This window comes from Rattus rattus, chromosome 5 (assembly GCF_011064425.1).
Source record: "Rattus rattus isolate New Zealand chromosome 5, Rrattus_CSIRO_v1, whole genome shotgun sequence".
NCBI lineage: Eukaryota > Metazoa > Chordata > Mammalia > Rodentia > Muridae > Rattus > Rattus rattus.
In genome coordinates, this window is record NC_046158.1 from 53221117 (window position 1) to 53239953 (window position 18837).

Here is an 18837-nt window from a genome sequence, read left to right on the forward strand (position 1 = left end):
TTCCAGCTTGATGGCTCTATATCTTGCAACTGAGGTGTGTGGTATCTTTAGCAATAGAGTCTTCTAGTGGGCAACAAAAGGGCTGTAAAGAACTTGTATTATTTTGGAGGTCTTTGAGACTTCTGTGACCAACAATCCCCAAAAAATTATACAATGTTACTTTCTATAGTGAAGTCAGCTTGGATTATATACTGATTACTTTCATAAGATACTTTTCATACCTATCGTTATTTTTGTGATGAAGTTAGACCCTATGTTACACCATTCTTAGTATTTTTTTGTCTGATGGTATTAGAATAATGTAATAGTCACTTCCCAAAATAAGTTATTTTTGAGAATTTGTGATGAATTGGCATTTGTCCCTTAAATGTTTGATAGTTTTCAAGATTGAAACCACCTGTCTCTTAGATTTTCCTTTTGAATCTCCATTTTTCTAAGTTCCCCTTTTTAAAAATCAGGTAAGAGAGCCAAGAGAGTAATCATTTGCATTATATACATTTGTGAAATTGTCAAAGAACAAATTTAATAAAAGAAAATGTAGGAATCCTGATTGGATGAAGGCTGTAATGCCATCTTCTAGCCACGACGCAGCCATTGCAGTCATGAGCTCACAGCAGCACTATTGCTATTGCTGCCTGTCAGCAATCTAGTATTGCCCTAGCCCTTGCAACTGAAGTAATGGATATTGATTGATTCTGGGAGAGAGGGAATCATCTTCAATGTATATCACAGGTACATATTTTTAAATTAAGATATATGAGTTCCCTTTTCTGTTTTTTTTTTTTTTTTTTTTTTTTTACTTCTGAATCCCTTGCAATTCCATATAGAATAAAGAAATTAAACCCAAGTTCTGGGATTTTATCACCCTCTGGTCTTCCAAACCCTTACGTGAACCATCTATGAAGTTCTGTTTATGGCATTCTACAGTGCTGCTTCCCACTCTTCCATAGTCTTCTCACAAACCATATCTAAACGCTTGCCTGAAAACCATACGGTCAAGTTTATTATCCCCAAACCCTATTCCTGACACCAGTTTGCTGCCTTAGTGACTTTTCTAGCAACTTGACTAAATACCAGGCACAAAGCTACTTGTGGGAGGAACTATTTATTTGTATTGGTCACAGGCTGGGGAGGGGTTATGGCAGGGATGGTATGATGGCAATGTCTTAAAGTCCTGGTGCCACGAACATGGGACTTCTTGATCATATTGCCATAGACCAAGAAGTAGAAGGCTTGGGTAGAAGTAGGGTCATTCTACAACTCTCACTGCCAGTCCTCCAGTGACAGTGGAGGCTTCCAGTACAGACTTACCTAAAGGTTCAATAGACTCCTAAAACAGCAAGCACCTCAACAGACCAGGGGTTTAAACGTATCTTCTTTGAGGGGATATTTTATATTCTACCATAATAGGCACATCTTTTGTATTATCAAAGTCTTTGGAAATCTATTCAAGTTTGTTGTATCGCCTAGTTCACGGTCTGTCCTGAAGAATACTGTGTGTGTACCTGAAATGAATTTATGTTCTGCTATTGCTGAATGATATGTTTTAGTCTGTGAATGAGGTCAAATTCAATTAAATCATTGTTCAGTCTTCCCTTTGCTTAGTTCTTAAGTCATATTGAAAGTGGGGTATTGGAATCTCCACGTATTCATTATTCATTTCATTTGTATCAGTTTCTGTCATATATGTTCACTTCCTGCTGTCAGCACCATCTTTTAATAATTGTGTTTCTTCCCCATAATTTATCATTTCAAAGTGTTCCTCTCTGTGTTATAACACTCTGTTTAAAGCCTGTTTTGTGTGGTATTAGTACTGTGTTTGCATGATACACCTTCACCATATTTGAGTCTAGGTGTATTTGAAAGTGTGTCTCTTGCAGTGACAGTACATTTCAATTATTTGGAACAGTGGTTCTTAGCCTTCACAATGCTGTAACCCTTTAATATAGATCCCCCCCATATAATTATTTTCATTGCTACTTATAACCATAATTTTGCTACTGTTATGAATCATAATGAAAATATCTGTGTTTTCTAATTATCTTAGGTGACACCTGTGAAAGAGTTGTTAACCCCCAAAAAGGTTGCTGCCCACAGGTTGAGAGCTGCTGATTTAGAGAGTCTTTTAGTTGCTCAGTACGTTCATATTTAATGTCATTGCCACAGTTGGATCTACTTAATCCATCCATTTTTGCTTGTCTTTGCATTTAGCAAGTACTTTTTTCTCTAGTTTAATTTTTCTTTTAGTGGTTGCTCTATGGCTCTAAATCTATACCTTATTTAAGCAGTCATAAAACACAGAGGTTGTGCTCCTAGCTCTAGCCTTTAAGCTTTCCATAATGTTACATTGTTACAGATGTCACCTATATAACCTACCCTACCTATGTAACACATAAAGCTATTACTTTATGTGGTTGTATGACTTATAATGAAGCTGCTGGAAGGAAGGAGAGCAAGTCTACACCTAGAGCTTTTGTTCCTCATCTTTCTGGTTCTCCTGTGTCTGTTGCTATGATTCAAGCCATCGACCTGCACAGACCATTGTTTCTACTCAACTTTGTCCTCTGAAGGTTCAAGAGTAGTGTCTGTTATAATGGTAGGTATTGTTTTATAGTATTGTCTTTAAAAGGTGTATAACAGCGTTCTCAACCTGTGGGTTGCAACCCTTCTGGGGTTTTAACAACTCTTTCACAGGGATTGCATATCAGACATCCTGAATATCAGATATTTATATTATAATTCATAAAATAGCAAAATTATAGTCATGAAGTAGTAGTGAAATAATTTTATGGTTGGGGTGTCACCACAACATGAAGATCTGTATTAAAGGAAGGTTGAGAAACATTTTATGTATAAGAAGAAGTAAATATCTATATTGTCTTTTATAATTCTAAAAATGTAATTTTGCCTTTGTAATAACAACTGCACTACAATAGCTTGGTAACTATTGGTTTATATTTTTGCCTACATGGATTTTCATATTCTGGCCTTTAAAAAAAGGAATCTCATAGTTCGTGAGCCTCGTGGTTTTTTTCTCCCGTTGTATTATATAACTGGTGCTACCTGCTGTGACTTTTATCTGTTTTGTTTGTTTGTGGTTTATCGAGTTTCTGGTGTTTGAGATCATCATCTTTCAACTTGAAGAACTTGTAGAATTTTTTCAGAACCTGGTCTGACTTAGCTTTTGTTTGTCTTCTTATTTTGAATGTGAGATACATAATTTGTGGTTGACAGGCTTCTTCCTTTGCTCTTTGGAAATGCTATTCCACTATTTTTTGGCTTCAAGTCAGCTGTACATTTTATAAAATTTTCCTTGCTGGTAGGTTTTTTGGGTTTTTTGTCTGTTTGTTTTTGTTTTTTGTTTTTTTTTTCTTTTTTTCAGAGCTGGGGACCAAACCCAGGGCCTTGTGCTTGCTAGGCAAGTGCTCTACCACTGAGCTAAATACCCAACCCCTGCTGGTAGGTTTTTATGCTGTTTTCAAGACTTTTTTCTTGTGTTTGACTTTGGACGTTCATTGCCCCATCAACAGATGGGCGTCTCTTGAACTCATTTGATGTATTGGGTGCTGTTAGGAAATTTTCAGCTATTTTTTAAAATAATTTTTCTGCTCCACGCTGTGTCCCCTGCTCTTATAGTACTTTCATTATTTATCTAGTAATGTATTTGAAGAGTTTTCATGTTTCTCCGAGACTTTGTCAGTTTTTTCTATGTTTTTCTGTCTAGTCTTTTTATAGCATAATGTGTCACAATCTCTGTCTGTCAGTCTTCAAGTTTGATATTCCATTTTCTGCCAGATCACATGTTGTTGGGCAGCTTTTTAAAAACTTTTTATTGATTCTTTGTGAATTTCATATCATGCAATCCCACTCATCTCCCTGTCCCCTGCCATCTGCCCTTGCAGCCTCTTCCTCCTCGTTTTAATAACTCATTGAGTTAAGTGAGTACTGCCTATATAAGCATGGGTAACCTACTGGTGGCCACATCCCTGAAGAAAAGTCACACTCCCTCCTAGCAGCCATCATCTGCCAACAGCTCCTCAGCAGCAGAGCCTTGAAAAGCCCTGCACGGTCTCTGTTGGAATTACCCACCGGCTGATCCTGTGGAAGCAGCCACAGCATGCCCAGATGACAGTATTTTACAGCACTCACTCCATTCTCTGGCTCTTACATCCTCTCTGTTTCTCTTCTTCAAAGTCCCCTGAACTTTTTGGTTTTGGTAGAAATGCCTCATTTGAAGCTGAGCACTCAACAGTTACTTATTCTCACCACTTTAGCCAGGACTGCACAGACTAAGCCCATTGCAAAAAGAAGCTTCTCTGATCTTGATGGTCAACTAATCTGTGGGTATAAACAGAACTACTTACAAGGCAGTTTGACAGTGTTACTTGAGCAAAACAACAGTAGTCCCTGCTCACCCTTTTACCTACACACAGGGTCTGTGACCTTCCTAGCCACCGGCTTTTGGCCAGTATTACAGTACACAGCTGTGGATCAGGCCCCCAGATCCAATTAGAAAACTGTTGCTGCCCCCTTAACGCTCATGCCAGGGCTGTACCCATGCATATGTCTTGCTTGGCTGGTTGATATTGTAGTATTTAGGGTCCAGTACTATAAAAAGTAGCCAAAAGGGAGAAAGTTTCCAGATCAGTTCAGCATGATTTCTGTATTTGCTGGGACCAAAGTGTATTGTGTCTTCACCAGTAGGGTTTTCCCATCTAGCTATGGTGACAGTAGTAGTTTTGAGGGCTTCTAGAATTTTAAATGGGTGAATTGTTGTAGCTGTATCCCAAAGATATGGAAACAAAAAAAGGTTTAGTCATTTTAGTTATGTTTTCAATTTTATATTTGTTTTATATTAAAATGTTAGTTGGGCAAACTTATAGAGATCATGCAAGTTATAAGAGGCTCATATTTGAAATAAGCCAGAAACAGCATCCGTATGTAATGAAGTATGACAACTAACCATTCTGATTATATTCAGTGGCTCAGAGAAGTCTTTAACCCTGTCTCTACAGTGCTAAGCCACTCTAGGGATTGCATCTTGATCTGGACTTTGATTTCTAGTTGTTGTGACTCAGCTCTTCAGCTTCATTCACAGCTCTCCTTACACTTTTTAAAAATGATCATTGAAATATTTGCTAATGGTACACTATTTGTACATCTGAAACCAGAGGTTTGAAAGCATTCGATTTTATGAATATATTCCTCTTTAGTCATATTTCTTGAAATATTTTGGTATAGATGATTATATTTATCTTATTATTTTTCTTTCAGTTTAATCTACTTATGACCCAAGCAGTAAAAAATGTATCATATGTGGTTTTTTTCATGCTTCATATTTATGATAATTATTTTGTCTCTGAATACTTTCTTTAAGAGCTTCTCAGTAATGTTCTTGTCTTTTTCTGTACTAAATTTGAGGACACAAGGCAAGGTCATTGTTCCTCAGAATCCTTCAATCATTTTAAAGATAGAAAGTTAGCTTCTTTTTGGCCTAGTAAATCTTTTCATAATAAATATTGACACATCAGAATATAACTGTCAATATGTGTAAGATGTTACAACTTGTTATTCTGTATTTTCTTTTAATATGTTATAATGCTTAAAAGCCATTTAGGAGTAACTTTCTTGAAGGAAGCTTAGAATGTTTTAAAATACTTATACATAAAAAAGATAAACTTAGTCTAAAATCATTTTTGAAAGTATAAAATTTGCTTAATTATTAATTTTAGAAGACTTGATTAGCCATTATTTCCCATATAGAAGAGATCAAATAGATTTAACATGGATAATATAATTAATCAGCAGAATCAGTTGGTTAAATAGATTTAAGTATGGTTTTAGAAAATTGCCATGTGATAAATGGATTATTTCCCTTCTTTTTCAGGAACTCTTGGTGTAATAACAGAAGCTACAATAAAAATCAGACCAACTCCTGAATACCAAAAGTATGGTTCAGTGGCTTTCCCTAATTTTGAACAAGGTGTAGCCTGTTTAAGAGAAATTGCAAAGCAGGTAAAAACAAAGTAGAAGATACATATGCAATTGTACTTTAAATTCTGCTGTAATTGTGATGCTTCAAGTACTCTTTATATTTAGTTGTGTTATATTCTCAATTTTTTAAAATTAGATTTTACATGGAAAATGACTCCCTAAGTACACTTATTTCATTCAGTAGTTACATTGCTCTCATACCTATCTCCTGTTTGAAGAGGCCCGTGTGATTTGGGCCCCAGGTAAGATACGTGCTTTGATCCTGGCTTGAAATGATTCTGCTTTGTGTTGAATGCTATATTTTAAATTATTTTGGAATAATATACTTTGTGATTAATTGAAATGATATTTAACTTATCTTAAATAAAACATTTATTGAAATTAGAAGTAGCCTCATGTGGTGGTGCACACTTTTTAACCCAGGGCTTGGAAGGCAGAAGCAGGCAGATCTCTGTGAGCTCATGGCCTGGTCTACACAGTGAGCCCCAGGATAGCCAGGGCTATGTAGATAGACCCTGTCTCAACAAACAAGGACACCGCCACTTAAAAAAAGAAAGAAAGAAAGAAAAAAGAAACCAGAGGTAGTGACTGAGCATCACTAACCCCCAAATTTAGAAGTTTAAAATGTAGATAAATGTTTTTAATACATAGAGTGCACTGGTAGGTGCTACTTGTTTTTATAATGTTTTTTATCTATTGTTTAAGTAATTTTTTTTTACTTAATGTTTTCCAAGACTTTTTTTAAAAATAATTTTATTTCACGTGCATTGGTGTCCGATCCCCTGGATAGTTACAGACAGTTGTTAGCTACCATGTGTGTGCTAGGGATTGAACCCGGGTCCTCTGGAAGAGCAGCCAGTGCTCTTAACCACTGAGCCATGTCTCCAGCCCCTTATTTGTAATCTTAAAAAAAGAAAAGGAAAAAAGAAAAACAAAAATCCCCTTCCCTTCTTCATTTTTTCTTTTTCCTTTTTTTTTTTTTAAAGGATTAAATCATGCCAAATAACTTTTTTATTTCCTTTTATGTTTTAGTGTGGAAATATCTCACTGTACTCATTGTTTGTCTGCAATAGTTTAGAATAGTTTCCACCCTTCTTAGACGGAGGTTAGGGCAATGTACTTCTCCTTCTTGCTTTCTCTAAGCACATTGAGTTCCTTAGTACTCTCCATCAGGTAGATGAAAGGCGAATCTTTTTCTTTATCCTTTCTTTTTGTTAGAGTCTCACTGCATAGCTTTGGAAAGCCTGGGAATTGCTCTGTAGATCAGTCTGGCCTCAAACTCAAAAGCGATCCATCTGAGTGCTGGGATTAGAAGCCTGGACTACACTAGCCCTGGAAGGAAACTCTCTGATGTCACCTGTGTAGGTCAGCTTCCTAGTTAGCACTCAAAGTAGTCTGGAAGGGGACTCTACTAAAGGCAAGGAAACATCTAACCAGTTATCCATATTCGTGTTGGACTCTAATAAGAGAGTGAAATGCACAGGTATTTGAAATTTTTGTCTTTTTAATTTAAGGAAAGTAATTGGAAGTTCACTAATAAAATATAAAGCAAAAATTTAAAATACATGTTAATTTGATTTTGTTTAAACATCTCTCAAAATATAGTTCAGGCTGTATTAAAAACTTTGTCCCTGCTGTCTCTAGGTCATGTTTTGAACATGGTATTTCTAGTTAATCAATATTATTGCGTGTGGGTTTTGTTTGTTTGTTTGTTTTTAGCAAAAAAAGCATGAATGCCAAAGTAGTTTTTTTTATTTGTTTTTAGCTGGCCATTTATTTATTCATTCATCTATATTTAAAAGAGTAGAAAGTGTTCTGTTACTTGTATCAGGCAGAGAGAACAAAGACGTTCTTTCCAAAGTGGTGGCTCCTTCAACAAAGGAGGCATTTCAGATTTTTTTGTTAGCACCAACACTTATGTATGCAGGAACTTTAGAGGTAGGGTTATTTGCATGTGTAGTTTAAGGTCATAGTTCAAGAAGGGAAGATGGATAGATTTAGGGATATCCTTCACTTAAAGGATGAAGCACTTATTGGAAAGGTTAAAATGGTGGATGAGAACATTTGGGCATGATCAGAAAGCTTATGTTTTAAAGATGACAGACAAGAATTCTTCTGGACATGCTTAACCCCTCCCCCCAAGAAAGATTTAGCAGCTCAAAACCAGGGTACCCTTCCTCATTGCCTCTTCTTTCAGCTCAAATCAGATTAAAAAATAGTAACCATAAACATTGAACAAGTATTTTAAATTTGTATATTTTCTTGACAGAAGATCTCAGGAGGGTCATGTTGAGTTGTGTCAGCTACTGCTGTATTTCCTAGTCTCTCCTCAGGTTAGTGAATTCATCAGTAAGGATTGTTAATTGGTCTTTAGAATTCAGGTATGCATATTTTATGCTTCCCTGAATGGCCATCCATTTTCCCACATTGCACATACTCACTTGAAAATGCCTTTTCTCTCATCATTGAGAAATGATATATAAATCTATAAAAATCCTGTTCATATTATTACATTATAGAGCCATTCAGTTTCAATAAGACTAATTCATACAGTCTGGTGCAATTTTTATTATAGTTTGATGTTCTCATATTAATTAGAAGGTGACAGAGAAGAGCCTCTTGTGCTTTGAAGAGACTCCTCCTCCTTCCTTGCATAAAGCAGCACAACTTGCTCCTTTCCTCAGGTTTAAGAATCTTAGATACTCAACTGATGACTGTAGTGTGATCACTGTACCGAGTATATGTTTGGAATGGAGGGAATAATGATCGATAGTGCCACCATGTGGTTACAGAGCAGATCAGCCAGAAAGTACCTGTCTAGACTGGATTTGGAGTAGTTTGTTTACTTAGTAATAAATACTTTTGGAGATAAAACGTATAGACTAGGAAGCTTGTCTTATTTAAAGCTGATTTAAAAGTCTGGGTAGATAATAGTTTATCTCAAGCATTGTTCCTCAATGGGTAAGAGTGCAGTTCAGGGGTGTCACATTCTTTGGGGAACCACATTTCATGCCTTATAATGCAAATGTACAGACATCCTTTGGGCATGGATACAAACAGTTTCTTAATGGTTTAAGAGGTAATTGGCCTTATTGGCTTACTAAATAGAAACCTCATGACAGCAGTAGGTACTGTGTTTGCTCTCCTTCTCTAATAGCATTCTCACATAGAAAGACTTAAATCATCATAGGTCGGCACTGTTGCTTAGTTTGAGATTTAGAATTTCAGTTGATAGAGGGGAACTTAAGATTAATTAAAATAGATAGCATATGCTTTATGGTTGTGCCCAGATCTTGATTGAATAATGTGTTGGCCGCTTGTAATTTCACACTTTTGTTTTGTTCACTCAAGCTTCTTTCAAAACTGCAAACTGTGTAGTAGATGAGTGTCTTTGGAAAGGAGCATGTGTGCTTGTCACAGTATCCAAGTGGGTGCTGTAGGGTTTTGTTAGCTGTTCTTACTGAGAAGGACAAGATAAACAGCCTCGAATGGTAGTGGGGTGCTCCTCAGGCCTCAGGTGGTCTTGTCCACATGAGGAATTGTCCTCTTTTACTGCCTTCTGAGGGGCTAGAGAGGAAGAGTTAGTGGATGGTTAATGTAGCTCCGTCTCCTAAGAGGCAGGGCATTGTAGTCTCCACCTTGGCTCAGTAGATGGATAAGTGAGAGAGCCTTTAGAACTTCTTAGAACAGGTTTCCCACGGCCACTTAAGACGTGAGGACGCACTGTCAGTGTCAGACACAGCATTTCACTCTTCTTGCTAGTCCACAACCAGCAGTGATGTTTTTACAGGGTTTGAACAAGCTCGGTAGCATAGACCTGGGTATTTTTTGGGTTGTTTTCGATAAGAATTTAGCATTCTGGGGCTGGAGAGATGGCTCAGCTGTGAAGAGCACTGACTGCTCTTCCAGGGGGCCTGAGGTCAATTCCCAGCAAACACATGGGGGCTCAAACCATCTGTAATGAGATCCGATGCCCTCTTCTGGTGTGTCTGAGGACAGCGACAGTGTACTCATACACACAAAATAAATAAATCTTAAAAAAAAAAAAAGAATTTATGATTCTGTCTTCCATGTTGAAAGAAAGGCATCTCTTGCCATTAGAAGAAAACTGACTAGTAGTATAAATTAGTCAGTTCCTTGAAAACTGCCCCTTTGGATGTCAGAAGTAGGTATTTGGGCACAGCCTGTCTTTCACCAGTCACAAAGGTTGCTTTTTCTGCTTCTTTCACCTTTGTCCTCGATATTTTAGCTAATTTTAAATTAATAGGCATTTCCTTATGTTAATTTAGATCACAGTAGGGAAGAAGTAGTTTGTGAGTTCTGTAAATTCTGCAGGAGTTCAGATAAGCTGAAAAATTTAGTTTTGATGTGTACTTTATAAAAACATCTTTTGTATATTCAGCAGTAATTTTTTGTATACTTGTTACTTAGAAAATGCAATTGTCATAAGTTAATATTTTCATATGTGTCATTTTTTCCCTCTCTAAAGAGAGTAACTTTTTACAGTCCACTAAAATGAAGGTCATTCATTGTATGGCACGCCCTTTGCCAGAAGTTACTTAGAAGTAGGTATTGACTGAAAATAAAAGTGAAGTTATGATTAGGGTACTTGTTATGATTAGGATACTTGTCTGTTTTTGTGGCTCTTACAGGCAGAGGGAAATATTTACCAAATAATACATATTTCATGCTTAAAAGAACAGAAATATTTGTCTTTCAGAAGAAATATGTTTCCCACATAGATCCCTAGCTAAATGCATGTCATTTCCAGGATGACCAGTGGGTGTTACCAATAATCCTAAATGTGTGATTTCACCTCTATCAACTCTGCCACAGTTAGAGGAGGAACCTATCTATATTTAATTCTGCATTTCTAGGAACTTTGATTCAACACATACCTTTCATCCACCTTTGAACTTTTCATTACTCTGTCATTGCCTTGTGTAGGAGCAGTATGCTCTTAATGTTATACCACATAATGAAGTAGTAGTGTGTAAATTAAATAGAGAAGCTCTCAGTTCTTTTGGAAATTACTAAGGACAAAGCATATCTTAACTTCAGTACATTTAATTTTGCATAGCATTGCCATAGGTTGAATATTGGAGCATTTGTTTCTGATAAACATGTAGACTGGTTTTTGGGTTTTTTTGTTGTTTTTTTTTTTTTTTTTGCTTTTTAAATTAATTAACATCCCAAATGCTGTGCCCCAAAACCAGTCCTACCCTCACAGAGTTCTTTCCCCATTTCCCCTTTCTTTTCTCATCTGGGAGTGTGGGCCACCCTCTGGATATCTGATAGGCTCAGGAATTTGGGCAGGGTATTTGGCTTACCCTTTGAAGAAACCATTTCAGTTCAAAGAGAACTCACTAGCTGTGGCAGCCCAGATAGAGGGCCATTCAGTGAGATACCCTTTTAGTTTATCTTTAAGAACTTTAAATAGTAGCAGTCTTAGAGGGAATTAAAAGGTGTATTAATACTGAACTTTGGTAAAAGCTAGTCAAGTCCGAGACATCTCCACTCATGTGTCTGATCTCAGTGAAGTATATGGCATTCCTCTAGCAAGGGGCCTGTTTAGTGTAAGGAAAACATTTTCTAGGAATCTTTTGAGGTATTTCTTCAATAATTGCCTTTTTAAATTTATAAACTAGTTGGATTGAGATATCTGTTAACACAGAGATTAATACTAAAATTTACTTCAGGTTAAGGTTCAAGTAAATTTCTGGTTGTAATACTCTTAAAGGAAAGAAATTACTAGAAATTTGGCTTAGTCAAATCTGTACTCATATATTTGAGTTCAGTGTTTTTATTTATTTATTCATAAAGACAAAACGATTGATGGTTTTCAATTAGTGCCCAGTAGTTTTAGTGCTATTTACTGACTGTATGGCATAGATAGGTAGTGCAAGTCAGGGGCACTAGACATCCTAGTAAGTGCACTGAATTATTTCATTAACTTTAGTTGGAGTAAGCAACTTTTGTTTGAATATTGTTAAAATTTCTTGGATTTCTTCATAACCCACCTTGATTAGTTTGTTGAAACACCCCCCCATAGGTTACTTCTGACACCTACCAGCAGGGGTCACTGTAGTGCCAGGGCGCCTTGCCTGCTTACTCTTTGTATGCTATGGTGTCAGTGTTGCTTACTGCATGGTTTGGTGTGATTTTGAACTCTCAACTGGTCTTAGACTTTATAGTCTCTATTCTTGAAAGAGCTCCACCTCCCCAGTTAGTTTTGAAAGCAGTGGAAATAACCTAATCGGAGCAGGGTTTGATGTTTGAGTATGGGAGCTTCTCTTTGATCAGTTGCTGTGTTTTTTGTTTTTTGTTTTTTTCTAGACAGGGTTTCTCTATGCAGTCCTGGCTGTCCTGGAACTCACTATGTAGACCAAGCTGAACTCGAAATCATGACTCTGCCTCCTGAGAGCTGGAATTAAAGGCATGTGCCACCACCACTACCAGGCTGTGGTAACTATCAATTATTTCAAATTCTGCTCATACATATATTTAGAATGATGTGTAATAATTTTCAAATTATCAGTTGCTAAAGGCCAGTAGACTTACATTCTTTTTTTAATTTGAGTTCTTTGCTTATATGAATTTATTCAAGATGGCAACTGAAAATATGTTTAAAAATTTGAGACCTTGACTTGAATTGATGATTTCTAAAATTCAGTGTTAAAAACTTTGTTTTAGGGTAGTATTTGCTCATGTAACTCAGCCACCAAATTAAAATCACACTCAGTTTATGTGAATATTGACATCTGTATGATTTAGTAAGTGCTCTAAACCATTCTTACCCTTTTCTCCCCATCTTTTTTTAATTTTGAAAAATGTATACATAAAACACTGGGATAACTATTGTAGCAATCACCTGCATATTCACTTCATAGGTCTCATGTTTTCTATTTGCTCTATATGTACACGTATGCTTATGGACTATTGGAAATTGAGTTGCAGACACCATAACACTTGACACCTAAGTCTTTAGCAGTCACCTTCTAAAAACAGTAAGAGAATAGCATGGTTTGTAATCACAACATGATTATCATTTTTAAAGAATTTTAGCAGTTTATTTCTAAAAAATATTTTATTTGCATATTTAAGAAAGTTGCATTCTAATAATTAAATCATTTGAGAGACAGACTGGCACTCCATTCTGTAGCCTCCAGGACACCTTGGATGGTTTGGTGTTTTACTGTAGATCTCACCTCATACCTAGCATTTCCCTTTACCATCAGACAAGTTTTCCTCCCTGCTTGTCAGATTGGCAGCTGCAAGAGGCAGGCCTGGACTTTGTTGTCAGTACCCCTTGGTGGATAGCATAGTCCAACATCTTTGTATCTTTAAAGTTTGCCATACCATGATTTGTTGCAGCCTTTAAGCACACTTTTAATCCCAGCACTTGGCAGGCAGGGGGAGGTAGATCATTGTCAGTTCAGGGTCAGCCTGGTCTATATAGTGAGTTCTAGGCCAGTCTGGCTACAGTGTGAGACCTGGCTTCAAAAAGAAATTAAAACCTGGATAGAATGAGTATAGAACAACGAAACTCCTTCCAGCTCAAGGGTATACAGTCAAATGCAGATCTAACTAGGGAGCCAGAATTAGTCTGTAGCTTCTGGATGTGTTTCCACACAGAAGAGACCTGGGAACCCAGCTCTCCTCCTGACCACAGGCTGTCATTTCCTGAGAGTGGCGTCTTCCTCCCATTTCCTCAGCATTCGCTTGTGTTGATTGCTTTAATCATTAGATTAGCACCCACCCTTGAGGGCACCCACCCTTGAGGCAGGTGAGCCAGAGTCTACCTCAGGTGGCAGCACATAGAATTTATAGTTCTCATCAGGAATTTAACAGCCGCCCCCAAAGCTCTGAATTCTTTAATATTTTGTGGTGTGCTTATGTCAGAACATATAAACATGTATGTCTATAAATACTATCTTGTGTACACCTATAGGTAGGGCTTACTTTAGGAAGAAAGGAAATTTGATTTAATCAGGTTTCATATGTTTTATTAGAAGTCACTGCATTCATTTTATTACATGCATCTGGATTTGTAAATGTGAAGAAAATTAACCCACCTTTAGTGTGGAAATTGGTTAGGAATTTCTAACCAAACTATAATTCCTTTATACCACACTTGAAATTATCCTGGTTGTAATTTTTTTAAACTGTTACATTTTTAATAAGACCACAAAATGGCCAATGTGATAGTTTTGATGTAAACTTTGATTCAAGTATGAAGCTAAGCACTGTGGTGTGTGTGTGTGTGTGTGTGTGTGTGTGTGTGTGTGTGTTACTTGAAACTGCTCATCAGTAGTCAGGATCTTGGTCTCTGCTGTTTCATGTTATTCCACCTTGGACAAGTATTTTAACCTCATCCATTCTTAAGTTTATCTGCAAAGTAGTTAGTACAGGTTATGCTTCTGTGACAGGGCTGTTGATAAACAGGGCATCAGTTTGGGAACATAGCATCTGGATAGTGGGAGGTGTTGTATTAAATCATCTGTGTGTATTAATGTGTATTAAATCACCTGGTACTGTCCCTGCAGACCTGCCAGTGACTCTGAAAAATCACTTGAACTATTTCATCTTTAGTATTTAGATGAGTAAACAAACTGTTTAAAAATAAGGATCTTGTCAATTCTTTTATTGGGTAAAATTGTGTTCTATGCTTTTATAATAATTAAATACTTTTTCAACTAAAAGCAAGTAATAGCAAAAATGTTTTAATGCCTATTTTAAGCTTTTAGGGAGTTTTGGAATTTTATAGATTTTATTGATAAATGGTACTGTGATGACAGATGTTTGGAAAGTTTCTGGCAGTTTTTGAAGACTGAGCCAGTAGGAATGCGGAGAGGAGTTTGGAGACATCCGGGTTACATAGCAAGATCCTGTCTCAGAAAACGTTTACAGCATTTTTTTTTTTTTTCTCCTGCCTCTGCCTCCTTCAGCAAATCCTACCGGCGTGCGCCACCACAACCGGCAGCATTTTTTAAAAAAATATCTGCTCTAAAAACAGCCCTTGGTAGAACTCTAGTGGTCTTAAAATCTTGTGCAGGAAACAGTAATCCAGTTTGGGCCTCAGATCATTTTATAGCTTGGTAATCACAAAGTTAATAGAGTACAAGAGGAATGTTTTGTCTGCAGTCTCAGGGTTAGTGTCTGTATTCTCTTCTCATGTTTCCATACATTCCTACTTGGACATCTGCACTCTGCAAATCCAAATGCCCCCAAATCCGAAATGTGGTGTTGGTAAGTTGTTGGTGAAAACAGTTAGATTTCAGAGCATTTTAGATTTCACATCTGCAGATGAAGATTATTCAGCTTGCACTGCTGTCTTCACTTTGTTTTCTTCCTTGCAACTCTTACACTGGAGGAGCCTTTTATTCCCTATATGTGTATCCTTAACCATCGAAGCTTTACTGCTGCTTACATTACAAGTGACCTCTGAAAGAATGTAGAACTCTGAGTTGTTGTATGTTTTTTTTTTTTTTTCTTTTTCTTTTTTTCGGAGCTGGGGACCGAACCCAGGCCCTTGCGTTTGCTAGGCAAGCGCTCTACCACTGAGCTAAATCCCCAACGTTGTTGTATGTTTTTCCTTTTGAAATTGTGTGTGGAAGGATGTAAAGGAAGGAATGGTTCCTAGAATTGTCTTTAAAGATACCGCAGATGCTTTTTGGAAGTTTTTAGCATCTAAAAATTTCCATCAATGTTTTTCTCATTTTAAAAGTGTGCAAGGGGCTGGGAATGCAGTAGAACATTTACAGAGGTGCATGGCCACGGCCTTGATTCTCAGCACTGCTTTAAAAAGAGGAAAAAGGAGGAGAGAGAGAAGGAGAAAAAATCCTGCCAAACACACAACAATATTATAAAATTTGAAGAACTCTTACATAAAAGTAGAACTCTCTGTAAAAGCAGAAAAAAACTTTCTATATAAGGGGCAACAAAGGATAAGAGGACAGGATTTCAGTCCAGCCATCCACCTGCCGAGTGACAGTCTTAGGAAGGATTGAGAACATCTCCAGGCATTAATTGGTTGATTGTGCTGTGGTGTTTTTTTGTTTTTTTGTTGTTGGTTTGGTTTGGTTTTTAGATGTTTTGTTTTGAGACAGGGTTTCTCCAGTAACCCTGGTTGTTATTGCTACAGTCCCGGAATTCACTCTAGACCAGGCTGTTCTCAAACTCACAGAGATCTGCCTGCCTGGTGCCTCCTGAGCGCTGGGATTAAGGGGTCCGCCACCACGCCATTTGGGAATGGGCCAAAATGTGTGATTCTTAAGATACATATTTAGTCTTAGAAAAAAAGAGTTCTACTGTGTGGTAAATTAGTCCATTTTGAGGACTGGTGTTTCTTTTTAAGTTACTGCCATAGGTTTTTGCCAGGCAATAAGTATATTTTATTGCTAAGATTAAAGGTCTGAATATGTATGTATTTTATAGAGAGAGTTCTTCAGATATTTTTATAAGCTACTGATGTTTTGTCTTTATGAAATTATATAAACCATTGAGATTCTTTTCTTTTTATGTATCTTTAGGAGCTAAATCCTTACACATGTCAACAGTCAGGTCCTGTTTCTGTGACGTTTTAGTGTATTGAACGGATTCTCCACTTTCTCTTTCTTAAACAGAGATGTGCTCCTGCATCTATCCGCCTCATGGACAACGAGCAGTTTCAGTTTGGTGAGTAAAGAATGGTAGTTTGAAAGTGTGCTCTGTTAGCCTCCAGAAGTTTCAGAGAAGAAGGGTACTTGTCATGGTCTGCCCTTCACGGGGCACTCCGCCCAGTGAGGACTCGCACAGTCTTGTCAAAGAGAGTGCACTGGTGGAGGAGGGCTGTGGACAGCATAGGTGTTTGGGTTGCTGGTGAAGCTATGCCTCATTCATGGAACTTTCTCAAGGTGGAAGAGGAACGTGAGGAAAGGCTTCTGTAAGAGACTACACTTGATCTGAATATTAAAGGGGAAATGGTGGCTTCTTTCCTCCCAGACTTGATCCCTTGTTGGCAAAGCTGGACTTGTGAGAGCACAATAGCATGATTTAGAGCCTTCCAGATTATGTGTGTGGATATCATCCTGTCTGCAGTGGACTTTCTTTGTGGAGGGGGCGTCAGTCGCCCTTGCCGTAGACAGCTCTTTCTGACGGTAATATTCAGGGTGAGTTAGGAGGAGCTGGACTGGATGGGGGTGAAGCTTCAGGTGGTGCAGCAGTAGAGTGGCAAATCTGAAGTGCCCTGAGCAGAGGGGCAGCAGAGGAAAAGAGGGCAGGTTTTCAGGGCAGCCATCATCCCCCTCACCTGGCAAAGCTTAGGAAGATTGAGACATATCCAGGCATTAATTGGTTGATTGGCGATGGGGTTTAGGGGGAACATACAGTACAGTGGATTTGGGGTGTTGCTGGGATGTTTGTAATACAAAGGCCCCTGGGTTGACTATGATGTTTTTGTTTGCTCTCTTTATTGGTATATATTTATTGTACAGAGTGTTGGCTTTCATAATGAGAATGTCTTTCAACTATATCATATTTTGACCATATGCCATAGATCTCTCCCCTCTGGCCAACCATTTTCCCCTCTAGGTTATAGCATTTTTAATTCCTTGGTATCCATTGAAGAGTCTGTCTGTATATTCTCTCATGGCTTCATGATTAAGCAATTAAAAGAGTAATTCTTAGCACAGCAAGTATCATCCAGTATCCTGCACCAGCCATGTTGCTGATTGATGAATGTTTATGTCATATGGTTAATGAGGTATAAGGCTTATTATTAATTATAATATTTTCAGTTTTTTATTTCTCCTGGTTCAACCCTTAATACAGTATACTGAAATGATCTATTTTCAGTATTTTGACATGATCCACGTATTTTACTTTATGGATGAGGCTTCTCAAATTTAAGGAATAGTTTTATGTTTCTATATCTCCTGCCCTTATCACATCGCACGTACATTTAGGTGTTGGTTGAATTAATCATTGAACTGGCAAAATAGAGTAAAGGACTCCTAGGTAGCTGTGGCACAGTGCTGAGAACAAGGATAATATCACAATTTCTCATATACCACCTTTTAGCTGCTCTTCACGGAGATGAGTCTATAAGCTGTGAGTGGTAGAGAGTTGTGATCAAACTCAGTTTGCTTGATTTCAAAGCTCTGTGCTTATCTGTGTCAGATCACTTTAGAAATACACTGTTAACAAATCCCTTTAAATGAATTAACCTACTACCATGAAATTGATACTGTCTGCTAATCAATGCTAATACTTTCTGACTAAGAAATTTAAAAAATAATTTATTATAAAGATAAAGCACACTAACCAAAATATATTTAGCATATAATAGTGTGGTAGGCATCAGTAACTTGATGAAAAAAAAAAAAAATATAGTGCCCTCTCTCTCCCTCTTCTTCTTCCTCCTCCTCAAGAATCATATTGTATAGTAGCTTTCAGACCATACAGTATTCATTGGGTTATACTGTTATCAAATAGCTGGAATTGTGAAGGTTGGAGTAGTTAGATCTTTAGCTTTTATTCATTATTTTTTGTATTACTCTCCATGTGTATAAATTATTGATCATCGCTGGCTTTTATAAACTCTTAGCAAAGGAGAGGCCCTGCCTCAGCCTTTTGTAAATGGTAATGAAACACTGCTTTTAAATAAAAGAGAGAAACTCCAAAAATAAAAAATAGAAGATAGTGACGTCTTCAAGTTATTATTAATGGTCAACCCATCTAAAGTTAGTATCACTTTTATTATAATTGATTTAATTCATTATTGTGGATAGATGTGGCCGATTTCCATCATTGTAATGGGAAGGTGCCCATCAGAGTCAGTAGAATAAGGTGATTGTGTATCCT

General features: G+C 37.2%; 1 protein-coding gene across 1 annotated transcript in view; it reads left to right on the forward strand.

Moving 5' to 3' along the window:
- The window catches only part of Agps (alkylglycerone phosphate synthase), a 99756-nt gene that overhangs the window by 41691 nt on the left and 39228 nt on the right, over positions 1 to 18837 (forward strand). Inside the window, exons 11-12 of the mRNA XM_032903522.1 lie at positions 5888 to 6015; positions 16620 to 16671. Of these exons, the coding sequence (XP_032759413.1) occupies positions 5888 to 6015; positions 16620 to 16671 (180 nt within the window). The remainder of the gene's footprint in view (positions 1 to 5887; positions 6016 to 16619; positions 16672 to 18837) is intronic.